A 22,511-nucleotide genomic window follows, 5' to 3' on the forward strand; every position below is an offset into this window, starting at 1 on the left:
AGGAGATTGACTTCTCTAGGAGAAAATACACCCCAAAAAGGGGATTGCGTGCATACTTTATGTTTTTATTGCATAGCCGATTTGTACGGTTACATAATCAGATTGAAAATAGAAACTTGATGGGAATTCTAATCGGGTAATCTCCAAAATTTGAGCCAGCATCACGTGGTGACAGAGCAGAGCGTCTGATATCATGTCGCCCACGAATAACTTGTACAGTGTTAGGCCAGCATGTTCATCTCTTGATTTGCACTGCACTATCACCAAAGATGGACTTTGTTAGAAATACCCTTGATTAAGTAAATAAATAAATGCAATTGTCTCATCTCCCTCACATCAAAAGTGGGCGTTAACTCTCGGGCTAAGACTGATCCGCTCTGCATCATATGAGTTGTAATAAAGTTGGAAACGCTAACCAGAATCAAACATAACGTTTGGTTGAGTGCAGTTAAAATAACTACGACCTGTCAACAGAGCTGTCAGTTTAAACCTTTTGTGTTTCCTCTTGTCTCTGAGACAGAGTTGCGTCTTCATTATTTGAGAGCAGAGTGAGACCTCCTGCTCCTCCTACTGTCTGTGCTGTGCACCGCCTCCTCCCATTGGCTCCTCCGCGGTGTCTGCGACGCAGCGTGTAGTTCCGCCCAGAGTCACATCGAAATACTAGTTGAGGCAGAGGAAGCGGCAGGAGAGAGCAGTGTGTACTGTATACTTAAATATACATATCAGCGTTGATATTTAACAATATAACTGGAGAGGAATTGACTGGAACTCACCGGATACACATTTTAACGACGAGGTAAGTCTCGCGTCCGTGTTCCCGCGGTAGAATTCCCCCCATTTACCATTTACAGATGTGCCCGATGCCACAGGAGATTATCTCAGCTCGCTGTATTTCCCAACCTGTTCACGTTGCTGTCCGTACATCGCCTCGTTTGTGAGAGAAATGGTGGCAGCCTTTAGAAAAACAACTAAACCATTGTTACACTCAGTGAAAGAGACGTTCAAACACCGCGAGGACCTAACGTTAGTACTTCTTTATTGAGCGCGAGCGAAGCGGCTCAGTTGGAAAAACTGCAGCTCAATTGAAATGAGTTCATCGCTGCTCCTCTCAACAGTAATGCGACATAAGGGCTGTTTTCACACCGTATCTTCATTTTGTCAGCGCAGTACGGATTGTTAGTACTTTGTTTTCTGTTACATGCTGTTCCCACTAAATAATAACCCAGCTTTTTAGCTATTTATAAGAAAAAAACGAGGCCTGTCACGATGCGTAACATCGTAAATCGCCGAGCTAAAACAACTAAAGAAAGGTTAGCTTCTAATAGCTTCTAGCTTGATGAATTGAACACAGTGATACAATACAAAGTTAAAACCTAAAATCCCTGGAGAAATAGGAATTCGCCTTTTTGATAGTAGTAATACCAGGCATAGCTTTTAAACTCATTGTTGAGTATAATCATAATACTAATTCAAGTTGCACTGTAATAATATGTTTATTTGGGGAATATTAACTTGATTTAGAGTTAGGATGTCGTTTAGTCCAGAGTTTCAACAGGAATCCTATAACGCTAGCTTGAAAGCCCCAAAGGTGTGCGTGTGTGTGTGTGCGTGTTGAATGTGTGTCTTGTCACTGTAGATAATACTCTTTGTTCTGCACATTTTTCCAAACACTGCCTGAGTCTAGACTCGGCAGATCCATCATAATCAATCAGATCAATCACAATGATGCAGCTGCAGGTGCTACACCAGTGTTCAGACACCACGTGATGGATGACAATGTCACCGGTGGCCATGCGAAGGTCACACAGGTGGAAAGTGTAACAGAGTGGGCATCAGGTGTTTTCACTTACTTAAAATAACCACCGTCATTTTTGGATATATTTTAAAAGGACACTGTGTTCTGTAGTCCCTCAGTTACATATCAGGAGCAAATAGGATATTGTAGTAATTGTAGATAAAGGAGATTTAAAAATTCCATGAAATAGAAGGTCATCATAACCTTTGTTTTAAGTACAGCAGATACACTGTCTGTATAATAAAGCCTTCACTCTGGTGTCTAATTTCAATTTTAGTATGTTGTAGTTTCATTGCGTTGGGGGTTAAATTCAGGTGTTGTATCTCCCACAATGCCCTCAACGGTGTCACATGGTCAGTGAGGCTTGAATGGCGCTTACACAACAAGCAACAACCAGGCATTTGTTGTCACTCACAACACTCTTGACAAAGACTGTCGTGAAGGCTGGAAAGGCTAATAGATAACAAGCTTTTGGCAGCAAGTTTCTGTAAACTAGCCTCTTGTTTTAAAAGCAGGAGAAAGAGCGGACAGTTTATTGTTGGTTTATTGCCATATCGTTGCAATCAGTCCGCTCCTGGTTGATTATTACAGTGAAAGCCTAACTATTGGGAGTGTTGAGAGTTGTTTATTAAGCCACACGTTGTACTCGAGGTCTTGAAATCTCCAGGAAACTTGTCTGGTCTCTGTATGCTGGGAGTATTAGCCCCCACAGAAGTTTTGAGTCATCTTAAAATTGGTTTACACGCTTTATTAAAACACTTTGTTTTCAAGCTGTCAGTTCTTCTGTTAATCTGCCCGACTGGAGGGATTCCACCTTTCACAAGTGCTCACAGAAATTAGAAGCAAATAGAAAATACTTTGTTATATTTCCATTTTGTGTGCAAAAGGGCAGAAATTTGTCTTTGCTTGCATGTGCAAAAACAAGTTACAATAAGAAACTAGTTGAAACAGGACACATTAAAACACATTCACATAGAAACACAGAAAGGAGCTACATTAAAATTCAAACAAATAGAGCTGCAATGATAAATTGGCTGGTTATCAATGGTTAAGTTAAACTATTTTGATAATCAAAAAAAGTAAAGATTCTCTGATTCAAAACAAGACATTTTGAGGACGTCATTTTAGGCTTTGGGAAACAGACATTCTGACATTATATAGAACAGACAACTAATCAGTAACTCGAGAAATCATTAATTGCGGCCTTAAAAATAAACTTATCCGAGTGCTCAGAGTGAAAACAAGGCAGCAGAATGCAACACCACTGTACATAATATGGCAGTATACTGTAAATGAACGATATATGGTGTTTTCAATATGGCAGCATGAGGAAACTACACTGTTGAGGTTCCTTTCAGCGTGGATTACAACTTGCACATCATTTATTATAGGGATTACAGAGTACATAAAAAGTGAGAAATGCTCTTGTGTAGAAGAGGATTTCTTGCAGGGATGAATGTCAGGGAATAACACTCACTGGAGACATGGAGACAGTAATTAAGCCACTGTGCTGACAGCCAGTCTGCCTTGTGTTCACTCTCACCTCAGCATTACTGTGTCTCTTGGTATGCCAGCGCTGCAGGGCAAAACAAGGCCGTCGTCAGACATGGGCATTTACTGGGACTTCTGCTCATAATTGGAATAATGATAATACCTGCGTTGTCAACAGCACACCCTTTTCACGTTCTGCTATTGCCTTTCAGTCATCTGGTACCACGACAGTGTTTTTTAAAAATTCGTAGCCTCTAGGATGGTGTTCAAACCATATATTTGTCTGACCCTCCTGGAGCTCTGCTGCTGCTGCTGTGTTTTTGTAACTGAGCTGCATCTGTAATCTAAGCTTTGAAAGGCCTCGAGTTACAGCACAGCAGCTTCAAGCTTTCAGACCGAAAAACAGCTGATGCATAGACACTTATGTTCCAGGTTAACTTCTTGAATTTCCCTCGACCCTGGACGAATAGCTTATTCAAACGGCTATCTTATTTATCCCTGCTCCATCGGCCTCTCTGCAGGGACGGATTGACTGTAAATACTTATTGCAAACAAAACAAATGACAAAATGCTAGAGACAGTCGCTAGCAGGTTTGTGTGAGGTTGCGGCAGTGTCCACACACTTATCTGCTAGATCGCACCCCCGCTGGAGGAAGGGCTCCATTTTCTTTATCAGCATCAGCAGCATCAGCAGGTGGTGATGAGGAGGAGAGGCAGGCAAAGCACAGGTGGTAAGCTTGTTGATTCAAAGTGTTGGAACCTTGCCAAGCTGGACCTCTGGATGCTTAGGACTGTCCTTCAGTGATGCTTTTCAATTAGGATCATGTATTTTAAGAGCCTCCCCTCATACACCAGCACATATACTCCATATCTACTGCAGAAATTGCAGCACATCAAACATCAGTGTCTTTTTTTCTTTTAGTTTCTCTGAGAGTTGTCATTTGATTTCCCCATTCCTTATTCCTTTAAGTAAGAGAAACAATTCCCACTCAGAAGAATCTCATTGTATTCAGTATATGTTTGTGACCGAGATAGGAGGCGATGAAAGAAGATGTTCCACTTCTCCCCCGAGAAAACTCCCAGTTTGTCATAAGCAGGCTTGCACAGGCCGCACACTAGGCTGTCTTAAACTCAAAACATGTTAGCAGCATGAAGCTTTATTTACAGTGTCTCATGGTAGGCCGTGCACAGCGTGAATCATTTCATACTTGGCTGGCTTTAATGGTCCAGGGAACACCTCGGAAAGTTAAATGCTTTAGTGAGCAAATGGCAGATACAGTGCCCTGGTGGTTTGAAGATCCTCCCCTCAGGCTGTGTTCAGTTCAGACTGAGATGATACTCATAGTCCCAGTCATCTAATGCTGGGATTTCATGTGGAGGGATTGGGTCCCTAGTGAGTGTATGCGTAGCTCAGTATGAGTCATGATTTGCGCATGGTGCACGTAAATATACTGTTTATACAGTATATTATTATTCTATTAATTATACAATAAATAATTGTCTCTGTGACTCATTTGACACCGTTTTGCTGCATTGAAAGTTAAGGACAATCGCTCAGAGCCTCCTGAGAGCAGGAGCCTCGCCGACTGGTGAAGCATTCCACGTCGCGTTCGTTGTCGTGATGAGAAGAGAATGACTTTATGTAAATGACGGTGAAAAAGGTCATTCGATTTCAGCAGCGCCACCAGCTGAGCTGAGGATGACTCGGGGAGGGGGGCCCCCTTGGTTGCCAAGGACACCGCCGACCTCCTCGGCGAGCGCTTGCAGGGGAAGGCGCCAGAGGAGCCACCTCTGTGTTTCTGTGGGAGATTGAGTTGTCAGTAATCAGTCACTGTGACAGCCAAGCTGACCACATGGATAACTCTATTAGCAGAGGCCGTGTTCCTGTGAGGCAACAGGCCTCTTAGCGCTGATTCACACAGAGACAGAGGCTGAGACGTGATTCAAAGACCTCTGTGTATTCACAGGCAGAGGTCTCTACTGTTTCAGGGCACAAGGGTTCTCGAGTGTCTGTGCTGCTGTGTTAATGTTTTATGGGGGTAGTTTCTAATGTTTCCACCCAGCTTGTTCAACTGATTCTGGTTCTGTATGTGTGAGATAATGAGTGTGTATGTGTGATCTAGTGTTCAGGCTACACAGATGGTCACGCTGCTGCCTCCACAGCTGCCCTTCGGCCAGGCTGACCGCTGTCTACAGATCCTGCTGAGCCTCCAGCAGGACTCCGGTGCTCTGGAAACTGCCTGCACACATCAGCCAGCTGGGACCCACAACACACATACATACACATGCACATACACACAGCACCCTTCTCCCACTTTGTCTTTCTCTGGGCTGTCTGCTCAAGTGAGCATGGCAGAGGAAATCCCCATAGACTGAGTGGCAGCTAGCCTAGCGTGGCGGAGTAGGGGCAGGTACTCTGTTAGCAGCACTGAGTGCAGGACAGACAGCCCTGGCCATTCACTCTTATTTATAGCCAGATAGCAGGAGGAGCTCAGCCAGGAGAGACTCATTGAGACGGGCTCACACCTCGCTCTGACCTATCACAGCAGATTTATCAACACTCATTTGCTTCTGTGTGCCCCCTTAGTAGTGCTGATATTTTTCTCCCTTTTACCTCACCCTCTCTCCTTGCTTTCCTTTGTGTTGGACCTGTCTATGCTAGTGTGTATTGATTTATTGATGATGTGTGTCATGTAGCTACAGCAATCTGTATTGCCATTCCTTTATTAGTCAATTTATCATCGTTTGAAAGCATCAGCGGTGGCAGTGCCTTGCAGGGAGTTATGTGAAGTTAAAGGAAAGATGAAAATCATCATTCATGAGCAAGCACAGAATGAATATTTTGTATGTTCCTGTTGTTCACACCACTTAGAACCTGTAATGTAGACCTAGTAGTAGCGGTGGGCGATCTGATGATTTGAGAATGATCTTGAAGGCGAAGGCGATACTTTTCAGGTGAATCATAGAGATCGCAGTGTTTGAATGTCCTCTTGCATCTATTTCCAAATTTCACGTAACCTCATTGACAAGCAGATCGGTGCTACATAAATTAACTAGTAGAGTGATGTAGCCAACTCCATGGCTAGGCTACATAAGTTATACTTACAAACTAGCAGATGAGGAGCTTGTGACGATCTGTAATGCAATATTGTGTTTGAATGGTGCAAATGGAGAAAGTCATTCAAAACATCACAATTGATTGTGATAGTGATTAAATAGATTGTGGAAAGAAATTGGGCTAGCTCGCCCACATCTACCCAGTACTGTATTGTTGTAGTTGGGATGATTTCACCAAAAATCTATGTATATTATAGTTTTTGGTCATTTCTTTCACAAGCGATGAACCTGGATAATATAATATATATACTGTATATATTATCATTTTGATTATTAAAAATTATTTAATTTCTCATGTTGGCTCAATTCTGCTGTCTTCTCCTGAATAATTACAGATAAACAGTCAAGGGTCTGTCACCAACACAGGTGTTTGCACTTTGTCTGATTAGACCTCTGCGCCGGGTGGGTGGGTGGAGCTACATGGGGAAGAGACCTTTTATCACAGTAGACATTTTTGTTGCGGTCCAAATCACATACTTTTTCTTTTTAATTTTAGTACGTACTGCAGCTGCCCTTACAGTAGGGCTGCACAATTAATCGAATTTTAATTACGATCATGATTTTGGCTGCCACGATTAAGTTAAGATGATCGTCGCGATATTAACATTTAAAAAGCGAGCTCTGTTGTATATCAAATCAAGCACTTTCTCAACCCAATTGTCAGCCAACCACCAGGGGGCGAACGAAAGGTTAGGGCTTCATTAAGCTGCCTAAATAGCAAGCGAGCGCACCCTGCAGCAGCCTCAAATTATATTCAACAGTGTGAGAGTGAGACGCAATGTCGGAAGCAGACAGTATCAGCTGATCACAGCAATCAGTCCATCACTTCATCTACGGACGTCAAGATGAGCAACTGGAAAGCCGCTGAGATCCGGGAGATGCTACCGTCTCCTCGGTCTCTGTAGCTGACAGCTAGAAGCTGGTGTCAGCTTGTTGTGTAGCGGCAAGCTATCGCTACTTTCAAATTAAAAGCCCCCCGCTAAGAAACCAGTTCTAAAATCCAATGGAGTGCAATGTAAAGCTCTTATTTTGAAGACAAATTCGTTGTCACTGTTCACTGTCCAACTTCGTGCTTCACGTCACGTGACATGTTTACGCATACCCCAGTGGCGGCTCTGAAGCCAGAACATGGTGATAGGCTGGTGTTTCTCTCCAAATATCTGTAGGCCTGTAGTATGTTCCTGTTCCTTGTAGTATGTGCCTTTTCTGCATAGGCTTCATTTTTTTCATTTGTTTGCACTTTATGATTGCATTCTGCAATGGCATATTTATTTTTTGCCCTTTGACTTGGGTACATTTTATTTTATTATTTATGATTTATTATTATTTTAAGTTTCAATTTGAAGCCTTGTTCACATATGGTTTGTTTAAAAAAGAGTGCAATAAAAAGATGTTTTACCTAACATAATGAATAATCATGATTAATAATCGTGATTTCAGTATTGATAAAAATAATCATGATTATCATTTTGGCCATAATCGTGCAGCCCTACCTTACAGTACATACTGTTGCATGCAGTTTGCATACAGTTGGGACATAGTACTTAGTCATGACAGTACTTGAACTTTGACCCTCTTGCTCCTATATCCGTTGCAGCCATAGCACGAAATTCTGCAGTACAAAGGACATATTACTAGTAACTAGTAACACAGTGCTTTCATCTGTCATTGCGGAGTCTGGCATTCTGTTAAATGAGCTGTCATCTGTCAGTATACTGTCAAATGTTTGTGCTCTCTTGGCTTTGTTTATATGTACATGACACACTGTGGCGGATCTACCGCTGCACATAAGATTGTGGGTCAGAAAAGCCAGAAAAGAATGCTTGTTTGTACACTGCAAAATGCGACCGGATGTAGTGGGACATCCTGGTATTTTTGGTATACTGCATTTCACATACTACATTTTGGGACATACAAGTCTTTTTCTGGCATACTAAATAGTATGATAGTATGGGTATTAGAACGCAGGGATGGACTTTTTAAAGCAGAAAAAGCACAGGTGTGACCAATAACGTTAACAATGCCGCCATCTCTTAAGTGTCCCGGTAAGCAATGTCATTGAATGAGCATGACAAATACAATTGCCCTGGAACTAGCCATCATTAATGTTATTAATTCCACCTGTGTGTTTCCTTCTTTGAAAAGCCAAATGTCTGCTGTGAAAAGGGTCTACTATTAATTAAACTGTTGAGGGTTTACATTATCTCATCCGAACAGAAGAATATTACATTCATTTGGCACTTTTGTCTGAAGCAATTCACAGTAAGTGAAATGAACCTTTATTAAACAAGAGCTAGGAGTCATCAACCAAGCACGGTCTATAAATGCCCACATGTCCTGAGAGGAGGTCTCATCAGGCATGAATAAGTGAAAACACCTGTGTTGTAGCCATCCACAGTTTAATTACATGGCATTCAGTCAATTGTTCATTAAAATATTGCAATATGAGTAAATTTAGGGCATTAAGAGATTATGTATTTCATTATTATACACATTTTGGTGTATATAGTTTATAGTTCAATACAAGAGTAAGAGGGGGATGGATGGCAAGAGGACACAATCACGTCTAAGAATCAAAACACTATGACTCGTAAGACTCACTTAAAACTGATATGCAGCTCAGTGCGGGAAACACTTCTTTATTTATACATGATGACCAAAATAGATGCCTCTTTGACTCTGTGTGGGTATATAGTACAATGTACTGAGCAGTGGGGAACATGTGAGGAATGACTCACATCCCAGCTGCCCTCGCACACATGCATACACAGAAGACCTTACATACTATGCACATACAAAATTCATAACAGCTACGTACACTTCCTCGTCTGACACGGGCCTAATGGACTTTCCAGTTTGCTGGTCCGAGACATCACCTCACCAGTGGAAAATATTGCTGTTGGTCTATGGGTCTGTATTAGTGCAGTAAATTTAGCGTGCTGCTGGAAGTTATGACAAATAATTTTACGAACCATAGTGCTTTATTTAGGATGCCAGTTGGCTGTCTTCTGAGACTCTCCCTCTGTGGCTGTGTGTATTTTCATGTGACAGATGAGGCATGCTGATCATGCCAATAGATATGTGGTTATAAATCAATACAGCCAAATGCTGCTCTTTAATCTCAGAAGACCATTAGCAGATAAAGTGGCCCCACAAGGAATAATGTAATTCGTTAAAAGCCCTCACAGAGTAATGAGAGGGGTCTTGCAAGGATGAGAGATGAGTATGAGTGAATATGCTGTGGGTGTATGTATACTTTGTCTTAAGTTATCTGAGACTGTGTGTGTGTCTTGAGGTTATGTGCCTGTTTATATGGATGTCTGTGAGTGCAACAGAGGCTGTCCCCAATCCACCATGAGTATAGAGGTCAGTGTGGGTGTGCGTAGAGGGGGGGCCCCCTTTTTTGGCAGGCAGATCAGTGCAGTGGCTGCTGCGTGCCAATCAGTATCGTTGCTGAGGAACCAGGCTTTTACTCCCAGGCTCATACACACACACACACACACACACACACACACAAAAATTCAAATGATGGACGGTCAGTTTAGGATTTCCTCTATAAAAAGATGCAACTATGCGCCTCATTAGACACATGTTTTGAAGAGACAAAGATGCACGCACTATGAATGAATATCACGACCCAGAAGACAAGGTCATGAGTCTCCTGACACACACAAATGCTATTGGATGTGTGTGTGTGTGTGTGTGTGTGTGTGTGTGTGTGTGTGTGTGTGTGTGTGTGTGTGTGTGTGTGTGTGTGTGTGTGTGTGTGTGTGTGTGTGTGTGTGTGTGTGTGTGTGTGTGTGTGTGTGTGTGTGTGTCTTATAGCTTCACAGCAGCACTCGCAATATTGTCCCTGTGTGTGTAATATCCCATGTCCCATCCAAGTACAACCTTTACAACATTTTTATCACTTGCATTCTGAGTTATGGCTTGCTTCAGGCTCAGGATATTAAATGTAGAAGTGACTGAGTGAGTCTGCGTTCAGATTCGGAGGGGATGAGTCAATTATAGTAATGCTGTATTTAGCATTTATTAGACCTTTTTAATCCTGGAAGGATCAAACAGGAAGGTTGGTATTTGAGGACCAAGATTTGTTTCTCTCACTGTCTTAAAATAGCTTCTTAGACACGTATCTTACATTTCCTTTTGTCTTTGTAACCAATGAGACATTATTTTTGCTTTGTCATCTATTCAGTGTTGATCTGCATGTAAATGTGCATACATATCAATTATGTGAGCTCACACCTGTGCGGGATCGTTTCTCAAAACTACCTAATCCAGTGTTTTCAGCTTGGTTTCAAAACCAGAGGTGGGTGTTGTTCCACATTTTGAAGTGGGTATTGGATAAGAATAGACCGTTTTGATGGAATCATGAGAGAAAGAGACATCACAGAGATGTCTCATCATAGTTTTTGTTATAGCGTCAAAAGTTGTAAAAAAAAAAAAGCGATCTGTCAGCTCGTATCAGGAGAATCATATAAGCTGTGAGGAGGCCTCCGGAGAGCAAGCTGTCATTTAATTAAGCAGACGTGAAGCATGGGGAGCTGAGTGTGTGCGCATGCATGTGAGTGTGTGCTCGTCTCCATGCTCGTTCATCTGTGTGCGTTTGCTGACAGTATCAGCAGGGGATGTTCTGTGCTATAGGTCAGTTTTTCTGTGATTGAGAACAAAAGAGCAAACTCCAGATCAGGTTCCCTGCCTTGCCTCCACAATAAAACATAATAACATTCAACCATCTTTTATATCAAAAGGGTTGTTATTGACCTGATGGGAGGGGGTGGAGGAGTGAGGGCTGAAACACCAAACAAATGGATTTCCTTCTTTTAATTCTCTTACCAAACGGCCCGGGTTAGAGCAATAATCTGGAACTGAGCCTGTCACAGTCCATTAGCTTTACTCCGGCGGGATTGCTACCTCTGCAGACTCAGAACTGTAAACACAGGCTTGGCCTGGTTACGAAAAGTTGGAAAGAAATTTCTACTAAGGCTCCCCTGGATAGAAAAGTCTCCCTGTCTAAGAACAAGGCGTCACCACACTGGTGACTGTGCAGGGATTAGTTGTTTCCTCTTATTTGTCGCCCTGACAGCAAAACACTCCAGCACATAAAGACGGGCAGACATAGAAGTTGGGCTGTTGGCAGGAGGGTAGTACCCCTGGAATTTGTGCTGGCCTATTTTCTGTTGTGATGTGAAGCCCAGTGAAGTGCTGACTGCAGACTGAGGCTCCATTTGAGGACAGACACGCTTGTGTTCCTCTTTGATAGGAACTGTCATTAGAATAATTTGGTTCCCAGAGCAAGCAGACAGCCAGATGACACTACTTCCTCTCACTGGAAATGAGTTGTTAATTGTCAATAGCCATGTACCAAATCTGGATCCTTTGATGGACACAGCCCATTAATCTGTCTCTGGGTGGCTGGATGCCACACATGTTGTGTGATAAAACAGCACATTTTAGAATGGCCTTTAACTGTGACCAACACATGACCTACCTGTGTGCTAATGATGCTGATTAATCAGCATCTTGATATGCCACATCCATCAGGAGAAGTGCTCACTAACATGTTTTTTTGACAAATTTGCGTTCAAAATTCGAGGGAAATTAGATTTTTGTGTGCACCGACAAAACTTTAAGATCGAGCACAAAAGTGTTGTGTTTATATTTTTGATGAGTGTATTAACAAGTACTCGAGTGCTGGCAAAAATAATCGAATGTAAGCATAGGGTCCAAAGTGAACACCCAAGCAAAATTGTGGGTAGGGGAATGGTTAGCCTACCTTTCTGCGCAGCATACACTGTAGAAATTAGCCTCTTGGAAGCTCTCTCCTTCCACAAAGCTTTATATGAATCTATCTCTAGTCATGGTGTTCGTAAAGAACTGGCTAATCCTCTCTGTCCTAGTGGCATCACAACGGTGTCTGCTAACATTACTAGCAGATGAGTGATGAGAGATGGCCTGTTATCTGTTTCTGCTGTTTTCTGCTTTTGATAAATGCACAAATGGATAATAGTTGTTCTGTGATGGGCAAGTTAAACTTAACATAACTTGCACTGTATTCATTTAATTTATTTGGCTGAAATACTTCAAACATCACTCTTATGTCTGCTGGTCACCATTCTGCCTGTAACGTTAACCAGACCGAAAGGGTAAACATAATCTGTGGCTACTATATATTTGCTATATGGATCTGTGTGTGTGCATGTTTATGTGTGTATATAAACCATCAATGTTTTGACAAGATATCCTTTTGCATACCACAGACAACTGACATCAAGGGATCATCTGAGATTAAAGTAAATATAATAAATAAATCATGATGTTGTGGATTTAATTGGTCTCTACAGTTACTCTGTAACTGAGAAATTTTGAGTGGATTTTCAGTGCACTGAACGCTTGTATTTTTCTACATCAAAATCAAGCATACAAGCCCCCCCCCCTTTTTTTTTATCACGCTTTGTACATTTTCTTAAATATTTCTTGAATGGCAGATTGAGTTTTATATCAGACTCAACCTCACCAGGTTTGCTGTAGACCTTTCCCTCAACAGGAGGTGACAGTGTAGACACTTGAAGATTTCTGCTTTATATCACCATGGCAATTCGCCTGATGGCTGAGTCAGGCTCCCCATAGAGACCCAGAGGTGGGTTAATATGAGGTCACCGTGCTGACATTCACTGTGGTCAACCTGAAGCCAAAGAGGTCGGAGTCGGAGAACGGCCATGATGAGAATGATGATGACAAGGAGTAAATCTGCAGTCACGGTTGCCATGGCGATAAAGAGGAAAGAGGCCTAATTGAGGGTCTATGGGGGGGGTCAGCATCACTGCTGGGCTCTCAGTCGTCCATCATGCGGCCTGCCTAGACTTCCTGACGGTCCAAGGTGAGATGGAGATGGATAGACAAAGACGGGGAGAGAGTGCATGGAGTGGAGAGGGAGGAAGATGTGGGAGGGGCGGAAGGAAAAGGGGAAGGAGGAACAGGGGATGTGTTCATCGATCTCTCACCGTCGTCTGCTGACATGGCAGCTACAGGACTCCTTTTTGTTGGCAGAGACACCATATATCTACTGTAGGTGTTTTGGCACACGCCTTCTGTGTCCACACATGCACGCGAGCCGGCGCCTGAAGCTCAGTGTTAAGGTTAGGGCACGTCCTCTCTCCTCTCACAGGATGATGTGGGTGAGGTAGGAGGAAGCAGATAGGAGAGAGGGAGGGAGGGATGCTAAATACGTTATTTATTTATTAAACTGACGTATATCAACGTGTCTTTGCCATATAGTAATTGCGTCTGAATTGAAAACTCACCGTCTCCCAGAGGCAGCGCTGACACCAAACTGTAGTAAAGGCTGACCTTTGCTGCATGGAGACGGCCTCATGTGGTTTTCCTGTGACACGATTTGTTCCTGCTGTCATTTCTTCACCCAGCTCAGCCCCCTTGGCTCTAGCTGCGTGGCATGACATTTAGCGCTCAGATGAGGTCCTGCTGGCAGCTAGACACCGCACTGGGAAATGGACTCAAAGAACAGATGAAGGAAATCATGTGTGAGAGCCGGCATGTAATTCGTGTTTTACCCATCTGCAAACGGAAGAGATGAGTAAAACAGGTTCTGATGTCAGGGAGACCATTTTCGAGAGCAATCCGGCACTCATGCTGTCGCGGCTAGAGGGACTCGTTCTATTACGTGAACTCTCTCAGTCCTTCCCCCATCCTCATCCACTTTAATGGTATGGTGTGAATATAGGACAAACCCCACAAGCTGCACAGATTGCAAATGGAATTTCCCTCCTGTCATCTGAGACTGCTACTGATATTCTCTTCCAATTACACAAAGCTTTGCTGTCGTATGTAGACAGTCTGCATGGCTCATTTGAGTGTCTGTGTTTGGCAGGGTAAACGCTGCTGAAAGCACATGTTTGGAGCTTCACTTGATCGGTTCCTCTCATTTCTACCACTATCTATTCCCCTTGTCTCCTCGCCTCACATCTGTCCCTAGGGGCTATCCCAGCTTAGAATAAACATCGGCAACCAGCTTTGTCTCTATGGCAACAGCTGAGCATGCTGAACGGGCGAGCAGGCACAGTAGGATGGAGTGGCAGTGGATGCTACTAAGTGGGATCTTTGAGGTGATTTGATGCTAGGTTAAGGGGGTCTGAGGTCTGCTTGAGGCCCCCAGGGGAGTCAACATTCTTTCAGGTGGAAACCAAAGGAATAACCACAGATTGATGGTGGGGGAGTGATGAAAGTTGGTTTCCCAGTATAAGGGGTCAGTGGGGTTGGGCTGTGAAAGCCACCCAGTCAGTCTGTCAGTTGGTTTAAGCTCACCCTGACCCCGTCTCCCATAACACCTCAATTACCCGACTAGCCTGCTACAATTAAAGCGGCTTTTGCCTCCCTCCCTCTTTCTGTAACAGCCTGAGGAAGTGTTGGATTGATCCGGCCAATACGCTCAAGCATGCAGAGTATTTGTTTTTCTTTTTTTCTTGTTCACTTGTCTAAATATTATTTAGTTCCACCGTTGAGCCGGATTTGTCAGCAGGGATTTTGCCGGGCATGTTTTCACTCCCCATGCTGATGGCTGAGTACTTCCAACACTTGATGTTTCTACATTTTTTTTCCTGACTGTTTTATGTAATTTGAGGATTGTGCACAGTTGTACCCATCTGCTTCCCTGGTTGTTTCCAAGCAAGCAAGATGACCTCTGACTCGATTCATGCGTCAACAGGCAGCTGTCTGTTGAGACCTTTGTCAGGGAATCAAAGGATGAAACTGCTGGTAACACAGACATGCCGTGAAATCATCATCGCCTTTAGTTCGCTGCTCGAATCCTCACTAACCAACCCTGAAGGTTATCTGGTACCAGCATCTCAAGGTCGTTCCAGGGGGTTGGCTCTGACTCAGGAAGCGATTATAGCCACTCTTTTAGTTGGGCTAGCCCTCTACACAATTGTGATTGCCCTCACTTCATGTATGCTTATTTACATTATATACAATGCGATCTCTCTGTATCTGGGCTGTTTGTGGTACGGTGCAGGCAGTTTTGGCTTTGTCTTCCAGTTGTAAGCATTGACCTAGAAGAGGCAGAGGCTCCATCTGCTGTTATGTGCAACATGAGCCACTCTGCTGGGCACAGCCAGGTAATTCAATACCACTTCCTGTCCTCACCTTGTGCAAACAGGCAAGGCCTAAGAGGTACCATATCAGGGAAAGTGGGGGAGGGGGACATTTTGTTCAGTAATTATGTGCAGGGACAAACGGCTGGTTTCAAGGGGAAAACAAATGAGGTGGGCTTCAGAGCTTCTTGTTAAACCTGGCCTGATCTATCTTTGTGTGTATGTGTATGTGTGTGTGCGTGTGTGTGTGTGTGTGTGTGTGTGTGTGTGTGTGTGTGTGTGTGTGTGTGTTTGTTTGCACAACCATCTGTGTGGAAGTGTGACCTTTCCCTGAGAATTGATAGAGAAAATGCCCTCTATCCCCGTCCCGACTGGCTCTTGTGTCATCATATACGTATCTCTGTATGCCAATGTGAAGTCAAGAAGAGACAGAGAGAGATACTGTCTGGGCTAGACTGTTTCCTTCAGCCCCATACTAATTGAACTGCAACTAGTGCTGATAGGACTAGTCAATTAATTGATTCATCGATCAGTATTGTGTCGCTACTAAAGTTAACATGCTAACCAGCTAGCCTCAGCTCACCCTGTCTGGTAGTAGTACTTTGGCCCTGAAGAGGTGATAGTATAGCTCAGCTCCTGTGCGCCCGCCTCTGGCTCTGGTGCCAAGTGCGGCACTGCTCATCTGCAACATTCTCTGTGCCTCTGGCCTGAAAATCTCCTCCTGGCAGTCCAAAGTCCAAACTATGTCACATTGAACTTGTGTTTTGTCATTTTACTGTTAAAACTAGTGGTTCTTGAACTTTCCTTCACCTTCAGAAACTGAACGAAAATTCATGCCTCACCTCCCAAGCAAAAAAAGGTTTTCATTTTCATCAATCATTAATAATACCGGGGGAAATTCCTAATATAATGTGCTAAGTTGATTTTTATTGAGGTGAACACATGTTTCAGGTGAACGAGATAGCCCTTTTTAGCATTAGAGCACTTTTTGTTTTTGTCACCACATGGATCATATTTGTGGCAACTGTGGCGCAGGAGGTAGAGCGGGTTGTTCACTAATCGGAGGGTTGGTGGTTCGATCCTCGGGCTGCACGTTTAAGTGTCCTTGGGCAAGATACTGAACCACAAATTGCTCCTGATGGCTGATGGGGTGCTTTGGATAGAGAGCAGGTTGCCACGTTGCTTGGCAGTCTCTGCCATCAGTGTTTGAATGTGTGTGTGAATAGGGGAATGTGACAAGTGTGCTTTGAGAAGTCAGTAGACTAGAAAAGCGCTATATAAAAAATCAATTTACCAATTGTGCAACTTTAGCTCTGCTCAACATTCCCCCCCAGTCATTAGCTGCAGCAAACAGAACCGCCGTCAAACATGAGTCAGTTATGACTGAATAAATCCAGACATCTTCTGTCAGTTATGTCATTTTGAAAAGTCCATAGAAAGAGTGACATAATTTATAGTGACATCTGCCTTACATTCAAATGCCATTTTCATTTGTAAAAGTAATGCAATACTTATTATCATAGAGTATGATGTTTTCTCTTCTTCTCCTTGGGCAGAGTGGTTTTCAGTGACGAGACAGGAAGATGGATGAGCTGCAGGATGTACAGCTGACTGAGATCAAGCCGCTGCTGACCAACAAGGTGAGTTGTGGGGAGGACAGTGACAAGCTGCTAAGGCAACAGACACACAACTGTGCACCTGAGCCAATATGTAATCACACATACAAACTAAAGAGACTTGTGGTGCACACTTAAAGTGAACGAGCACCCCATATGGCCCCACCAGGCAAATACATACGCTAATACACTCGGCATGCACACTCTGCAGTACCGTTCATCAAAGTGAATTATTCATATCTGCTTGACTGTCGAGAGGGAAAAGAAAAGAAGGGAGAGAGCGAGCAAGTCAATCGAGAAAAAAAAAAGGTTATAGACGGAATGAAGCGAGAAAGAAGAAGACAGGCACGGTGTCTAACGTTAGACACTCAGAAAAGAGAGTCAACCAAGTACCCAGAGAGATCAAAGGAGAAGCTGGAAGAAACTCATCTCTTTATTTCTAAGAGCTTGAAAGACTCCTGCAAGTGAGCTACGGCAAAAACAGAAGGAAGGAGGAGAAAAAACCCAAAGGGAGATCAAAGCTCTTCCCACATCCTCATCTAGCCTCCTCCTCCTCCTCCTCTTCCCTGCTCCATCTCAACAGCTGATGGGCTGATTAGAAAGAGGGTGTGTCTGTGGATACACAGGAGTGTTTTGTTCTCCCCTCAGGCAACTGTCACAGACAGTCAGGGGGGCAAAGTGCCTCAGAGGAGAAGTGAGTCGTGACGGATCAGGTCTGAGGGGACTGCATCTCCTCAGCGGTGGGTCTGAAGAATTAGCAGCAACATATTTCTCTGTGTCAGGCTGCATGCAGTGTAAGGTAGATGTCTTGTGTGAGGTGACAGGGTGGGGAGTATTCATCATAAAAGTCATCTGAATGAAGGATACTGGCACTGACCTCTCACTCCACCTAGTGGCCAGCTCATTAAAAAGACAAAGCGAGGAGTCTGGAAAGCAGATGGAGATAATGACATGATAACAGTGATGATAGAGGACTCTCATTTTCTCTCTGATTCAATGTGGAAATGATGAAAGCAGCTTCTGTTTTCTATACAGACAGTACATTTATGAATGATTACACTGGTGATGCAGCCAAGTATGAGGAGGAACAGTACCGTCTGCAGCAGCAAAGTAACCTTAGCAACAGTAAATAACAAGATGACAGTTTTAATGGCCTTCAGCAAAGGGTACTAACCTATGTAATTGTAGTTCAACTTCGAAGCAGAAGATGCATAAGCGATGAAGGATAATTAACTCCTTGTCTAGTGCGACAGTCGGCATAGTAACAAATAAAACACAGAAGCACAGTAGTGACGCATATTTGGCCAATCAAATTACTTAGAAGAAACTGGTAAGTTTATAAAAACCCTCATCATTCAACATGTTGAGGCAGCTGACCTTGATGAAGTTGCTTTGTAAATCGACCTTAAGACTTTCAGTTCCTTCCTGAACCTTCAGCATGTTTTCTAAAATACTTCAACAACAGAGAAGTGTATGACAGTAATCAAATAGAGTAGATTCCGGCTATGGTTGTACGATTAATAGGATTTTATTTTAAATTGCCATGTGACGGTGCTTATACCTCTTCTTTCTGTTTTTTGTTTTTTTTAACATCTGGCTGCAAACTTATTAATGATCCAGTGGTTTGGGAACAAGGGGTGGGACAGAAACTTAATTGAACTGCCCTATCAAGCGGTATTTGTTTTTTTGTCTGATATGTTTAGAAAATAAAAAAAATACAGAGCATTTGCAGTGACAAAGCAATGCAATGTTTTGTCTTGTGCTATAAATCCAGAAAGAGAGCCTGTGGTCATCAAGAAAGGTTAAGCCAATTTAACTGTTAGTCAAGAAGATATGAAGCAACGCGCAGGTGTGCACAGCAGGCGTACACACACCCTCATACACATTAAACTTGACCCCTTGCAGCGCATGTACCGGCTCTCTACAGTGATGACTGTGCACATGTTGTGTTCCCACATTCAATATTGCATGAGGTATAGAACATATCATACACATAGAGCTGGTTAAAGGGACTAGTTGAAGCCTACTGTGGCACGGAACTTGTTTGAGTTTAAGAAAATCCATTGTTATAAAGACATCTTTTTAAAGTTCTATACATGCATGATGTTTGCAAAGTCAATGAGTAGTCATATTAAATAATTGTGATCTCAGTATTGCTCAAAATAATTGTGATTTTGATTTTTGCCATAATCAAGCAGCCCTAACACTGACTGGAAGCATGGTTTTCTCATGTTTGCTGCTGCACCTCTATTTCAGTCGAAGAAGAAAGGGAGGGATTTATAGCCACCATCTGCTTCTACACCCATATACACCCAACTGGTCTGGCCTGTAAATGAATCCCACAAGAATCGTCTCTGTTGTTGCTGCCCACTCTCGCTTTACTGCCCATCTCTTCTGTGGCATCCTGCTGTCTGAAAAAAGACAAAACACCAGCTAATACAATACGCAACACTCATGTAATATATGTAAAGAATTTATTTGGTATAATACTGAAAACTGGACTCATTTCACATTCTAAGTCGTCTGCACTTTATGGTGTTGATTTAAGATGCAGAGAACAACATTTTTTTTACCTGAAACAGAGTTTGCAGTCATAACTGGGTGTGATCAAGAATATTGCTATAATTGTGCTGTATATCCCACATCTCAATCAGTATATCCAGTAGCAGCAGTTACTGGTAGACACTGCACCACACTCAGTTTGAATCCGTGACATGTTTGGTTTTCTACAATCCAGGCACAGAGTTCTCTGCTTGGACCCCACTGCCATAATTTGCTGAAATCAAACTGATCATACATTGTTACTATCGTTTCTGGGAAAATGACCAAATGTTTTGATCTAACTGTGACGAGTTCCGTTACTAATCAAAAGTTGTAAAGAGCTTATTAAAATGGGACACTGCTGGATTTGCTCCCAGTTATTCACACATGGATATTTAGACCATTACGTATGTTGAATAAATCCAACACATCATGTACTGCAGTGCCATCCACCTACATTGAATGAACCTCCAGCAGTGTTACAAGTACAATAGGTATTATTATTGGCTCCACATACATATAAAAATGGGGCATCTGTGAGTTTATTGTATATTTAAACTCTCCTCTTTCACTTTTCTTGCAGAATGCACGCAACTTTCAAGATTTCGACTGCCAGGTGAGTGTTGCTCTCTACTGCTACACAAAGCACTGTTGTGCCATCATGGTTAGAGGAGATGCTGTTGTAGTGGTGGGGGGTTGGGGCATTGGGACATGGCCCCATTCTCACAGCCCTACTGCTGAAGCCATTTGTTCGCTTGCCCTACATCTGAACGTCGTTCTTCACAGGCTACATCCAGTTTTCCCTCACACCCCATGCTGGTGTCATCCACAACAAAGGCCATTAACTTTTCAAGGTGGTGTTCGAATGCTTTTGTCATACAGTTTTGCCCAGCCTGTTCTCCAGTGTTGTCCTTCACAGCTGTGTGTCAGTGGAGGGAAGGACCTTTTAGAATTTAGAGCCTAAAACATTTTTTGTTTTTTTAAGATGTCTTTATTTTGTTTGGATGCATACTGTATTTGTATGAATTCACTGGTATGTCTGTGGACTGTGGATCATTTACACTGATAAATGGTATAAAACTGCCTGTGAGAGATTTTTCACAGGTCTTTCAGAACGTAACCCTGTCTCTCATGTGGCACCAAGTGTCATGTTTTGTAATAAGGTGTACTTTTAATGCTACAAAATGAGTAGCAATTGGTGGTTCTTTAGTCTGTCTTTGTTTGTGTGAGGGATGTAGATGATCTTTACAGTGTACTTTCTTAGTAAATGTCAGGAGGAGATATGAAAGTGCAGTGACTTCAGACATTCATTAATAGTAAGATTGAGTTTGGGCTATTGCTCCTATGTTGCGGAAACTGTTTGCCTTTTCATAGTGAGCTTCTCAACCATAGTCGGGTCTTTTCATGTGATAATGTAAGAATAATTATCACTCAAGCACAAAGGGGTATTGTCCTTGAGCAGGAAGTGTTCCAGATCCCTGTCTTTGATGGTGTCTTTGCATGGGGAATGGGATTGCTGGCCCTGCGCCTCTGTGCTAGGCAATTAGCTTGTTCTTGCAAGGAGCCTCACGCATAAGGAGTGACTTCCCACAGGCAAGCACTCTGCTGTGTTTCTTGAGCATCACGGCTGCAAAGGGTTAAACCTTTCATCCCTCTCTCACTTTCTGCAGTCACGGCTGCTTCCAGGCTGCATCCCACCAGAGCTAAATATAGCTGCTGCAGGCAGGGGAGGAGAGGAAAGCATGTTAGCTGGAGCAGGCTGCATGCTCCCCAGCATCCATTCCTGTCTGCATTGCCAGTACTAGTACTTTAACATTCATAAAATGCTGCACTGACTCATATTTTCAATTTGATTTCTTTCTAGTCATCCTCTTGTGACTCAGTCCAGCTGTCTCGGTCCTGCAGTTGTACTTTAAAGAAGGCATTGTACCAGGATGTGTCCCAGTGGTATTGAGGCAGACTTAACTATATTTGACCTTATTTCCATGGCAGCCATTTTGACATCACACAGTCACATTCAAGAGTCTCAAGGAACTCTTTGAAGGGTATTTGGAAGTTTTTAAGTAAATGTTTATTGAAAACCAAAGTGAGAACTTAATAGATATAATAGCCATTTTCATGGACAACTTTTTAACTGTTTCACAGCACAAAGAGAACAGGTTTAAACAACATTAATGATGTCTGAATTCCATTGTGCTGCTTCAGTTTCGGGATCCTGAAATTTGCGCATACTGTCACACTGTCAAGACATACCGGGAGACTAAAAATAGAACAGGGCTTAGCCATAATTAATGTTATTTATAAGACCTATGCTTTTCTTAGTATGACAAGTCACGATGTCTGCAGTTAAAATGGCTTGCTGTGAAATTAGTGAGCAATCTTGTGAATAGCATGTATTCAAAGAGCAGCGTGCAGTCAAAATTCTGACTGAATTTATACTTTGGGGTTCATAGAAATTAAATGTGTCGGTTTTAGATGCCAAACGGGCAGGAATTCTGAGAAAAGGAGTGCTAGCTAGCTTGCCAGCAATTTATTAAATAGCCACACCACAGTATTTAGGCCAAATTGTAGTAGCAAGCCTAAGTGTTCCAAAATGTTTCTAATTCTTCTCAGTTAGAAAAATATACAAAATCTTAGATATTTGTTGCTATTTTAGTCTCCTACCTTTATGTAATGTAAGAATTAAAAAATTCTGTCAATGAATTGCCCAATGTAATTTCATTGTACCTGGCTACCACTGCCACACAGCTCAGTAATACAAGAATACAATCGGAGCCCATATGCAGTACAAGGCATTAGCATCAGATTTCCCATGAATCCCTTCTATGTATGGGGGAGGGG

General features: G+C 42.8%; 1 protein-coding gene across 2 annotated transcripts in view; it reads left to right on the forward strand.

The window, feature by feature from the left end:
- Positions 1-639: 639 nt before the first annotated feature.
- Positions 640-22,511, forward strand: part of ndrg3a (ndrg family member 3a) — a 36,561-nt gene continuing 14,689 nt past the window's right edge. For both annotated transcript variants that reach the window (XM_084348347.1, XM_084348348.1), the window contains exons 1-3: positions 640-796; positions 17,070-17,153; positions 20,254-20,286. In XM_084348347.1, the coding sequence (XP_084204473.1) occupies positions 17,097-17,153; positions 20,254-20,286 (90 nt within the window). In that variant the 5' untranslated portion in view covers positions 640-796; positions 17,070-17,096. The remainder of the gene's footprint in view (positions 797-17,069; positions 17,154-20,253; positions 20,287-22,511) is intronic.

Source organism: Pagrus pagrus, assembly GCF_965226575.1.
Source record: "Pagrus pagrus genome assembly, chromosome: 3".
Classification (NCBI taxonomy): domain Eukaryota; kingdom Metazoa; phylum Chordata; class Actinopteri; order Spariformes; family Sparidae; genus Pagrus; species Pagrus pagrus.